General features: G+C 46.1%; 1 protein-coding gene across 3 annotated transcripts in view; it reads right to left on the bottom strand.

The window, feature by feature from the left end:
• The window catches only part of CACNA1E (calcium voltage-gated channel subunit alpha1 E), a 330,655-nt gene that overhangs the window by 51,315 nt on the left and 266,919 nt on the right, over window positions 1–12,421 (bottom strand). For all 3 annotated transcript variants that reach the window (XM_065936984.1, XM_065936985.1, XM_065936987.1), the window contains 2 exons: window positions 11,684–11,790; window positions 453–464 (listed from right to left, as the gene is read on the bottom strand). In XM_065936984.1, the coding sequence (XP_065793056.1) occupies window positions 453–464; window positions 11,684–11,790 (119 nt within the window). The remainder of the gene's footprint in view (window positions 1–452; window positions 465–11,683; window positions 11,791–12,421) is intronic.

Here is a 12,421-nt window from a genome sequence, read left to right as displayed (position 1 = left end):
TTTAATGAAATACTGACTGGCTAGAATGTGTATTTTGAGACCCTCTTAAATGGTCATAATCCATGACCTATAAATCACTTCTACTCAACTGTAGATCTGAATGTAGATAACTCAAAAGTATCACATTGATATCAATGGCCTTTTGCATCTACAGACTTTGTCTATTTTATAAACTCTTTTACTTTGTTAGGTTGGTCAATCTACCTATCTAAGAAGGCAACATATAAGCCCAAATACACATCCAAACCAGTAAGAATGGTTATTTCCCAAGAAAGCTTGGTGACTCCTAGTTTTGGTTTTCTTAGATGTCAATGAATACACACCACTCAAATAAACTCACCACTGCTTTCTCAGTGAGTCAGCTCCTTACCTCCCAATCACACATTCTCCCTCCTCCACCCCACTCCCTGTATTTTTTCACTTCAAAGAAAACTGAAGAAAAAAATATTTACCCCAAAGCATTCCTATGGAGGATCCAAGCAGAAAGCAGTTTAAAAAAAAAAGAGGGGAGGGGATGGAGAGAAGAGAGATAATCAGCAAACTTCAGGGAGAAAGGAGAATTTAGGGTGATGGGAAATTGGAGAAGTCCAGACCCGGGTAATCCCGCTTACAGCCTTGGCACTTGCAGAGTCCACACGCTTTGTGAAAGGAAGGGCCAGCTCACCGTGGCTCCATACCCACCTTTCTACCCTGGAAGGCCAAGGCCTTCTGCAGGCATTAGTGATGCTGCCTCTAACTAGATGGCATTCCCCAAGTTGTACATTATTCCATGGAGCCTTGCTGAACTGAGGTTTTCTAAATGTAGGCTTTCACTTCCTCTTCCTTAGTAGTCTTCAGTCAAACTCTGTTTCCAGTGAATGTATAAGATATCAGACCAGAGGAAAAATGCTTACTCTGGGCCAGAAACTATGTCTTGGGAAAGGTGTTTCAAGGCATCATGGCATATTTATGTTTATGAAGGATTTCATTTGGAGAGGGACAGGCAATGTCCAGGAGAAGGCTACTGTGACATCTCTCAAAAGCACAGAAGGGCTACATCACAAATCCACCTTGAATTATAGGGGAAGGTACTATCAAGGTCCTGATGTCACACACAGAGATGCCTTTTGATAAATTAAATGACCACCTGTCCTTTGTGAGCTATTTACTGTGCAGCTGGAAGACAAATCACCCCTGCTCTAGGGGTGGGGTTTAACAATGACAAATAAAGATGGAGAGCATGAATATAAAACATATGAGATACGAGGACTAACTATAATATTTATTCTTGGCCAGACTCAGTATTAAGCACTTTTAGTGCAACTCTTTATTTGGACATCCTAATCACTTTAGCACAAAGGTATAATCGTCTCTGTTTCACAGATGAGATGCTGAGAGGTTGAGTGCCCAGCACTGGCAGGGTGAGCTGGGACTTGAACCCAAGTCTGCATGATGTTCAGAGCTCTTGCTCTGCACCACTAGCTTCTGCGCCAGCAGGCTTCAGTTCCAGGCTCTGTGAAATGGCTCACCAAATTCTAGAGCTGGAAGAGATCCCTAAAATCCTCTTAACTGCAAACAAAACTGCAGCCTGGGGAAGATGTGCCTTGCATAAGATCTCAGTGAGTGAGCCCCAGCGCCACGGGTGAACAGGCCTGCTGCTATGGAGAAGTGCCTAGACTTCAGCCTTTGCTTCTTGGTTGACAGTTTGCTCTGAAGGGTACTTTTTCTACCTTTAATTTTTTTTATGTAACATAAACCTATGTTACACCACCATATGCCACAAGCAAAGACTTCTGGTGACGATTTTATTCAGGGAATGGCCCCATATTGGAAAGTATATTACTTTTCACTGTAAATGTCAAATGAATGGTTGTTTGAGAATTAAACCTCAAGGCCTTATAAACCTTAAATCTCTCATGTGATAATCTCCAAATTCTCAGAAGGCAGAGTTAATGTCTTCTCCTGAGTTGTAACAGTGTCTTTTCATGCATGGGACTGAACATGTGGTAGGTCAGCCAAATATACCTCTATCCACTCATATGACAGCGCTGATAGAGTCCTTAACAAACATCTGGCAGTATCCTAAGTACTGGATACACGGTTGTGAACAAAACAAATGAGGTCCCTACCCTCTTGGAGTTCACCTAATCTAGGAAGGAAGACAAGTCTCAAATAAACAAGCAAGCAAATGAAGGTAAAACTGCAAGCTAAATGTTGTGGGAAAAATAGAATCATTTGATTGAAAATTCTACCAAAACAACTACATGGGTCACCATCTCTTTGCTAGACTGCATGCATCTTGAGGAAAAGCTAAAGGAAAATCTCCCATGTCCCTGAAGTTAGAGAAGAGTGGGATCAATGGATGGGCAGGTGGTCCAGGCTTTCATCTTCCTCTTAGCTCAGAACTTTAACCCCAAGAACTTTAGATTCCGTAGAATCTAAACGGGTTCCTTCTCACAGATACCCATCGTATGAAGGAAGGTTCAATAATTTTTGTTCTTTTCAAACACTCAGATAAAGGGCAGAATTTGCTGTCTACAATTAATACTGTCCCAAGATCTTAGTAAAATATCATGCTATGGAACAGAGGGGCTCTCTGACCAGTGTGCTTGTTTGTCCCTTGTTTCGGGAAGTGGAATTCTTTGGCGGTGCACTCTGATCTTAACAGCTGACTGTGACTACCCAAGTCCTGGCTGGAGGGCTATTTGTCCCATTCTGACTCCCACAAAGTGGAGCCAGGGCTAGTAGTTAGACACAAGCCAAAAGTAAAATGAAGATTAGTCATTGCTCTGCACATCTTTCACACAGGTCTCACTGCAGAGGAGCCACTGAAAAGCTATGCTCTTGAGTGGCTGTGAAAAAGCTTGCTTGCGTTCTCAGTTTTGTTAAGATACACTCCAGTACAGTTTGAAAATTTTCACTGAATGAAAGGGATACTTGCTAATGAAGCCACAAAGTCAGGAAAAGTGTCAATCAATTTACACATGGGCCAGGTCAAATGGCCTCTCCCAAATCCCTGCATAGAAGAATCATTTAAGTCATTATCCAAGTCAACAAGATTGCAAGGGACGGTTTTATCAAACTAAGAGGACAACTTCTTCAAGTACTTCAACTGAGGCACATTGTTTTAGAAAAAAATTCATGAGCTTTTTACAGATCATCTAAATATAATCATTTGATAACACTTTGCTAGTCTTTGCTACTAGATGCATAATCAGAATTTTTTTTTACACTGCCTAGCTAATTAGTGAAATTTTCTCAGTTTTAAAAATTGACTCTAATCTGAGGATAATTTCATATGTGAGGTTGTACCGGCTCCACTTTAATAGGGGCTCAGTTGGGCTCCCCATTTCCCCATTTACTATATTTCCTACTTATTTGTTAAGTTCTTGGCTGCTCTCCAGAAAATAACTGCCACGTTTCTCTTTTGTCTCATCAGTAAAAGATGAGAATTTTCCAGCTCAACTGTCAAGCTGCCCTCCAGATTTTCCATGTGTAATCACTCATCATTCACCGTAATCTTGCTTTTCAGCTTCACCGCCCTGCGCTCCCCCCCCCGCCCCCCCATACTTTCTCAAAGGACTTAAATTGATTTCTGCTAGGAACTGACTCTTCTTTCATAGAAGGGTGCTTGGGGGTGGGAGAGAGAGCCAGGACACCAGGTTCTGAACAGCTCCTCCCTCTTTTAAGTGGAATGGTCCTCTGCCCTCCCCTGAGCCCAGCAGAGAACAGTAACAGGATTTTAAGGAATCTCTTGCATTAGGGGAATGATCAGGGTACTGGAATATAAGGGGGCCAATGGGTTATGCTGTGAGAAGCCTTGAGCCTTGCTAAAGTGTCTGGACTAGTATTACATAGTCAATAATAACTCCTAACTAATATAATACAAAGTATTTGGCACTATACTGGACACAATATATTTTACCTTACTTAATTCTCACAAGACCTAAATAGTTATTTTTAATTTCTACTTACAGATGAGCAAGTAGAACTTCAGAGAGCAAAGGTGGGTTAATAATTAACAACACTAAGTTTATTTAACACCTGACTCTGAAACCTAGGCTTTTATTTACGGTGTTACGATTTATGATGTTACAATGCCTTTTCACATAGGAACCAATGGAGGGTTTTAACCAAAGAAGGAAACAGCAAAAGAAACCAGTAGTTCATGAGCTCAAATACTGAGCTGTCTATCCTAGTATCCTTCATCAGTATAGGGCCTGGGAGGGTTCATGGGAAGAAAAAGATACAGATAAAATAGCAAGATGGACAAGGTCAGGAATGCTTTCTCCATCTGGTCCACCAGGTCTTGTCTGTTTCCAGGCAGAGACAGAGGATCCGTGGGAGGAGGAGAAATCCATACCAAGTCACCACTCTGACTTTACAGAGGTTAATGGCTTGGAACGAAGTAGAACTACTTAGAACTATCTTCTAAGAGGTAGAAGGGAACTTAATGTAATACAGAAAGCCCTAAACTCGAAATGAAAATTTATCAGTTGTTTATGAATTGGTTTTTCTATTATTACTCAAATGAGTCAAACTAGTCAAACCTCAGGCAATCCATTTCTCAACTGTGAAACAGGACTGTAAAGTGACAAATGAAATAAAAAGTGTGAAAGCACTTTAAAAATTCTAAAGCCCCATGGAAGTGAGGAAGAAGTTGCCCCTTCCCATTGGCCACTCCTGCCTCTGGAAACAGGACTCTCTAGTACTCAATGGCAAGGCTAGGTCCTCTATGTGAGGCATCTAAATCCAGCACTTTGACCTTGTCACTGACCAGCTACTGCCATTTGGAGATTATTTTCCTTCCTGACCCATACCTCAGCATCTCTTGGGATCACCCAGGGACTCTAAATCCTTTGGGACTCTGTCATCTTTCTTTGTTCTGTGAGCAGAGCACTAGCTCTACAATAAGTGGTTAGTGCGTAACTCTTTTCTTCTGGCATATGGACCTCAGTGAGCTCCATGAGCTCCACTGATTATTGCCCTTTGCAAACTTTCTCCTTTGCAAAACACCAGCACTGTACTCTCAATGGAAGGTATTTCTGTCTAAGCACTGGGAAGCAGCAAGAGATAGCAAAGCATCTAACTGTGTGTGTATTAGGTCGTTTCTGTCATGTCTGACTCCTGCGACCCCATGGACTGTAGCCCACCAGGCTCCTCTATCCATGGGATTTTCCAGGCAAGATACTGGAGTGAGCTGACATGCCTTCCTCCAGGGGATCTTCCCGATCCAGGGATTGAACCCACTTCTCTGATGTCTCTTGTATTGGCAGGTGGGTTCTTTACCACTAGCACCACCAAAGGCTTGCCTAGTGATTTTGTTATTCATTCTGATAAACAGTGGCCTGATCTATCTTGCTTCTTAGTCTTCATAATTTGAACATACCCAAAGACTCCTCATCTGTAGATCTTTCTACGAAGGCACTGGTGCCAGCTAAAATCCAGCCCATACACTCCCTCAGCTGGAGACTAATTCATAATGCTAGGCTGTGCCTCTATGGGTGTGGATGAAGCAGATGGCTGGCAGGTCACATGATCTGAACTGATACTTCCCAAGTCTCATCATGAAATCTTCTGACCCAAATTACTCTAAAACCTACTTTTAAATATGGAGGGCACTGTGATGAGTTTCCACTAATCCTGAAGAAGTGGGCTCTTCCCACAGCTGTGAAGCCTCACTTTCTTGTACTCGGTGCTCTGGGACCAGAGTTTGGTTAGTCAAACGTCGGTTACCACGTGGATTGGACCATTTCATTTTGCTTGGTTCTGTGGCTGCAAGCTGAGATCCTATTTACAACCAACTAACTATCCAATTTGTGCTTGCTAATAAAGAGAGATATTTAGGTGTTCACACTCGTTGTCTCCATGTGATAAAAGTCCCTAAGCACACATTCTACAGAGGGTTCCCCAGCACACCAGTGGCACTTGTAACAGACAATGCATTTTCCAGTGTTCATTAAAAAACATGCATGCTGAGGCTTAAAGACAAGAGCAGGTAGATTGGGAACTTATCTCCTTCTTTCAGACATTTCCTCCATGTGCTACCACCATGACCCTCCTTTTTCCCTCCCCAAACCAGTACGTAAGGCTGCCAGGGTATAAAATAGAGCAGTGGGAACCCCAAGAGCCCATGGCCATTAATCATCTTCAGAGTCCCTGCTGGGGCACAAAGTCAGATAAAGTCACTCTCGAGGTGACTCCTAAGGCTTGAATCTCAAGCAGCAACATCCTTCTATCTGTTCACGGCTGGAAATTTCCAATTCCAGCTCAGCTGACATCCTAAATCCACAGTTAATGGGCTACCTGATGGCTAAATTTAATTTTAATCTTTCATTCTCTTCCACAGAGCAGTGGAACTGGATGAACTGTCTGGCTCAGTGGTAAATAGGTCTTCCTGGCATGGAGTAGGACTTTGTCCACCTTTCTCCCTCCTCCAAGATTAATGTGTAGTCATAGCTTCCTGTGGGAGACATCCCTTTCACGGTTAAAAGAATGAAGGCTGTCAAGAAAGAAGCCCTGAAGGCAAAGCTTGAGGTCGGAGAGGACTGCCTTAGACACAGCAGACTGCAAAGGACAGGAGGAAGGGTCAGGCAAGTGTGAGGTGAAATGTCACTTGGGTTGTTACCAAGCTCTGCCAAGTGTGAGCACGCACCAGCATTTCAGTTCTAAAGAGTCACTCCTTTCTCACATGTGCACACTCCCACCTCCACAAACACAAAACCTCAAATGCAAAACCAGAACCAGAGTGCCATTTCCAAGTCTAAATGGTCTGTGCTAATGTATTTCATTGAACGGATTCAGAACAAGCTCTGCTGCTGTGGCTGGTTCTGAATGCATTCAAAAAACCTTATCCATCTGAGAGACTAGGGCAGAGGGTCAAGTGTCAGAAAGTGACATACTTCAATGAAAAGAATGTAATAAAAGCTAATGTGGGAATTCCATTCCTTCTGGCATCAAGAGGCAGATTGACTCATGTTTTACTTTCCTGGCTAAGCACTGAATAATGAAAGGCCAAGTGCGGCTGTGATCCAGAGCCTCTACGTGCCAGGAAGTCCTGACCTTACCTTGTGCCCTGCTATGATGGAAAATGGTAATGGGAAGCTTTCAGCTGCTCACGAGCCTGCATGACTCTGACTGATATACAGACCTGTATCCAGGAAGAGGTGGGAGCAGAATTCTGATCATTTTTAAACTGTGTTCAGAAGCCATCATAAGCCTCAGACTTACTATTTAGAATCCAACCCAGGCCAGCTCGCTTGGTGACTTGACTTGAGCTGGTCAAGTAACATTTTGTAGAGCAATAGCAATGACGAGGGGAAGGCGCCTGGGCTGGGGTGCAGGATCACAGCCTTCCCGTCCTCCCCTGCGGTCACTCCTGAGGGGCGGCCACGCCCACTGCCTGCCCAGGAAGCCCTTCGCTGAACATGGACGACAGGAAGCCTGGGGGCCAGACAGCAGTGCCGTCACTGGGCAGGATCCCACAAGGCTCATGAAGTCAACCCGCACAGTGGACACAAGAACCCCCTACGAGGCAGCTGACTCTGGACGTGGTGCCCCAAAGTGAGGGGCCCAGTGTGCAGATCCCCAGAAATGCCAAGGCTGGAACCATCTCTGCTTTCCCACCCAGCTAGATGGGAAGCAGAAGCGATGGCAACAGGGTGTGGGAAGACTGGTAAAAGCAGTTTCCGGGCTTTTGGTGGACAGTAACCATCAAACAGAAAAAAAAAAAAACCAAAAAAAAAAAAAAAACCCTCTTTTTCAAATAGAAAAAGAAAGAGAACGGTTTCAGAGACCTAGTCATTCACCAGACTTTTCCTGAAACCACAGGGAGGAAAAGGCACAGTCAGGACATTTATAGTTGGCAAACACTCTGTCTTCACATGGCCAAGAAAGCAGGGTATTGTGAGGGCAGTGGGATGAGGGAGCCACCCTCTGCCAGAAACCCGCCCACCTCTACACAGGTTATCGGGCTTAGGGAGGGAGACCTGAGTGTTCTTATAAATGCTTTATAATGTAAAAGTAGACGGGGAAGAACAGAAAAGGTGCTATCACAGGTATCTTTCCATTCATTTTCTTGTCCCTTGCTATGCCCACATGCAGAAAATAAACCCGTGCCCTCCTCCTCAAAAGTCCAAGTCCCCACATGGAATTTGCCAAGTTTACATTATAAAGAATCCCTTCACTTGATGTGCATGGCTACAGAGAAGAGAGATTCCTCTTCGGCCACTGCAGAAACAGCATATATGCTTCCAGAAAACATACATGGCAACAGGTGCATACCTCTGCCGTAGAAGGGCCCAGCTCTCTCTGAGAATTCAGCTAGGGGCCATTCTCTCCCCTTGGTTCGGGGTGTTGCTCCTGGAACTTGGGCTGGGTTCTGAGAAGGCTCTGGCCGCCAGTGGTGGAAGGGATACCAAGTCACTACTGACTTCTGAGGAGCCATGGGAAGCTGTTACCATGGCGATCACCATGGTCCTGCTCAACTGAGCCTTTGCAGAATACTTAGTATGGCGAGATTCAATTTCAAGGGGGGAGAGAGAGGGCAGGAGTAATGTTATGTGAATGGTGGACATTCCTAGGGGAAAAAATATGGGAAATGACAATGAAAGCTGCATCCAGAGGGAGGAAGGTCCTTGACAAGCCTATAGAGAGACTCACATGTGGTTCCTGCTGGCCTGAGCCCCTGACCCTGCCATGCAGTGGGACACAGGACTTATTTCGATGTCAACTTACCCCAGGTGAGGCCCTCACTCTGCTGGCAGGGGAAACTCTCGCTAGCCCTACTGAAATGATGAGATAGCTGAATTCTCTGGGCCGTTAATGAGGAAGGGGAGGGAAAAGAATTAGGAAACGCGAGCACATGAGCAAGAGACAGCATTACCTGGATCCCAGCAAGCGTGACGAAGGCCAGAGGAGATGGGGAGTGTCCCATAAGCAGGAGAAAGGGGAGAGGAGTTATGCATGGCAAGCTTAGAAGGATGCTAACAAAAGAGAGAGTGTGGATGGAGAAGGATGAGCAAGTTCCATTTACACTTTGGAGAGAAATGAAAAAAAAAAAATTGAGAAGTGACATCACTAAAAGCAAGCGATGGATCAAAATACTCAATCCATCACATACGTGTGGATTCCAGAACCAGAGGAATCCCGGGGTCCCCTGCACTGTACCTGGTCTGAGGACCAACAGAGAGGCTTCGGCTCCGGGGCTGTTAAGGCTTCCCCCTGCCGCCAGCACCAAAGCTACCACCGCCATGTTTCAAAGAGGCAGAGAGAAAGAACAAGACAGATGACACCCCTCCAGCCCATCATCACTGCTCTGGATCGGAGGAGAGACAGCTGCACTGCGGACACGAGGCAGGCATGCACAGAGCCTTCCTTTAACACACACCTCCTCCCCACTGGCACCAACACAGGCCAGGTGTGTGTGGACGATAACCAAGTCTTGGAAACCGGCTGGTGTTCATCTTCAACTATTTGCATCCGTTATGCATCAACATATTTTGCTGCATATTCATACTTCACGACGTGATGGAGAATGGAAGCATAAGGAAGAGAATTCACATTTACTGATCACTTTGGGTTAGGCCCTGGGCTAAGTGCTTGAAACACATCATTCTGTTTCCTTGTCAGAGATGAGAAATGAAAGTTAAATGGGTTAATACCTTGCTATGTTGCTCTAGGTCATGAAGCTGCTAAGTGGAGGAGCTGGGCTTTCCTGACTCCACAGCCCACCCCCTTCCTCCCACTCTGCCCTGTGACCCCAACGAGCTCTGTTCTTCCTCAAGATGGGGTGGTCTCCTTTCTATATGCTTCTCTCTCTTTGTCATCTATTTCTTCAGAGCAAAAACTTATTTTTACTGAGATCAAAACAAGAGAGAACAATAGGATGAATAATGTACACAAATGAATTGGTAAAATGAGACAGGAGCTTGACTTTAAAAACTGAAGGGTAAGATTTATCTCTAACAAAAATGGCAGATCTCCTTAGGACAAAGGCAGTCTTTGGTAATTTTTTCCATGAAGGAGGAGGAAGAGGAGCTGGGAGTCCCCTTAGCAGAGCCAGAGTTGCTTTTATTTGTATCTTGCTCTGACAGTCCACACAGGGACCAGATTTCGTGAAATCTCCTTGGGAACAGTTCAGTTCAGTTGAACAATCCTGTCCAATTCTTTGTGACTCCATTGACCGCAGCATGCCAGGGTTCCCTGTCCATCACCAATTCCTGGAGCTTGCTCAAAATCATGGCCATCAAGTCGGTGATGCCATCCAACCATCTCATCCTCTGTCATCCCCTTCTCCTGCCTTCAATCATTTGCTTCCTTGTGAAGGTCATGAGTGAATCCATGTGACTCTTATGGAGTTAATACACTGGTGCACATAAGGACAAGGGACACTGGAGTTGTCCTGATGGCCAGCCCAGCTCAGGGTCACAAGTCACATTCAGCCTGGTTCTCCTTTGGAGGGTCACCCCTGGCTGGGGCAGCAATGGACACACTCTACTTTCAGGTTCTGGGAGGTCTCAAAATTCTTAGCACACCTGGGGACTTTTCATCTCTCCTACAGAGAGCGCTCCAATTTCAGTCACTTGAGGAACATTCTTAACTCTTCTCCCATTTCTTTCTCTGCCAAAATGGATAGGGATGGAAGCTGGCAGTGTCTGGGGAGAAGGTAGGATGGGTGATCCAAACTTGACCACTTGGACCAGGAAGGTCAAGTCTATGGAGGTGCCTTGTTCCTTCCCTTTCGCAGCTGCCATCAATGACAGCAGGTCCCACATGCCTTCCTTGTGCCGCATCACACTGTGTAGCTTGTCTTGCCTAGAAGACTTGGCTTTCTCCTCTACTCAGAGAGGCTGGAGGGAATTCTACTGTCCCACTGGGAGCGGGTGAAGCCACTCAGACAGTGGAACAAGGTCCAGACAGAGCTCAGAAGGCTGTCATTCATCTTCTGGGGCCCTCTACCCACCAGCTGAAGGAAAAGACACTGACAATACGCCTACTTCCTAGCTATACCCTGGAGGGCTAGGAGAGCCCTTTCCTGGAAACATTTTCTTTTCAATGTTCAAAGAAAACCATTTTTTTTTCAATGATTAAAAAAAAAAAATCCCCTAACGTAATGAACATAGTTAGCTACCTGAATGGTTTAAGACTGTTTTCCTAAGTATGCTACCAAGGAAGGTTGGAAAAGTCTTTCCTTCAGGAGTTTCACATATTAACATGGTTCTTATGTCCCTGGAATAGCTCTGGGGGATCCCTGCTCATGAGCAGAGAATCTCCCCATGCCCAGGATTCTGTGGTCCCCAACTCTGTTCTACCTGCCTCATTTTTCTTTCAAGTGGATCCTTTATTGACAGAAATAAGAAACACAAGGATATACTGTTGTCCCTGGTCCCACCCTGAATCCATGGGGGAACACAGGTGAGTGCTGTCCAGGCTCATTCATCTCAACTCAAAGGGAGGAACACCAGGGCCTTTGACTTCTTCCTAGTCTCGCCCTGCTCTCCGTTCACCAGACCTACTCATTCAGGGCAGGTTAGCTGAAGCTGTAAGGCTCTCGGGAGCTCTGTCGAGGGGCAACTGGGAAGCAGACTCCCAGGGCAGTATTCGCTGGCACCACTGAATGAACTGACCCTGGAGAAGCCCTCAGATCAGCCAGTCTCAGGAAAGAAGGAGGGAAAGAAAACGGATGAGAAAAAGAGTTACTTACGCCAGAGCAAAGGCCACCAATGCACCAACCACCACCACGAAGTCCAGGATATTCCACAGGTCTCGGAAGTAGGAGCCGTCCTGCAGAATCAAGCCCTGGTCTATCATCTGCAGGAGAAGGATGGGAACAGCCACTGATGAGCCCCAAGGTGCTGGTCACATGGGCCCTGAGCTCCGGGCTCCGCACGGCAGTGTCTCCATTGTCATTGCCTCTAACCCAACCCCACACGAGGATCCGAAGAGCAGGAGGACAAGCCCCGCGGGCTCTCCCCACTGAACTGTGAGGCCCGAGGCCCTTTTCAGAGCCACCAGGGCACCCACTCCTTGGCTCCCAGCACCCCGCCACAGCCCTCCCTTTCATTAGTGGCTCAGAGCACCAGGCATTACCGCATATGCACAGATGGGAACAAGCCCAGATGGGTGAGGCTGGGAACAAGATAGAAATGCAGGGTGTGAGGGTGGCGGGGAACAGACTGGAGGGCAGTGAGTACGGCTGGGACTATACAAGGCCAGGAAGATTCATCCCTAAGCCTTGGCTGGGACACTGGCTCAACCAGGAAGTGTGATGGGGAAGTGAGAACAGTCCTCACGCCTGCAGGACTCCCACTGCCTGCCTGGGAGGGACCCGACTCCTCCCCGGGCCATGCCCACAGGTCTGCGCCAGTCTAAGGAGACCCACGTGGTCACATCCTGCCACGACAGACCTCGCCAGGATCTGAGGCTGGAGGAGGGGTCCGCA

Source organism: Muntiacus reevesi, chromosome 5 (assembly GCF_963930625.1).
Source record: "Muntiacus reevesi chromosome 5, mMunRee1.1, whole genome shotgun sequence".
NCBI lineage: Eukaryota > Metazoa > Chordata > Mammalia > Artiodactyla > Cervidae > Muntiacus > Muntiacus reevesi.
Note: the sequence above shows the minus strand (reverse complement) of the source record. Positions and strands in the feature narration are given on the sequence as shown.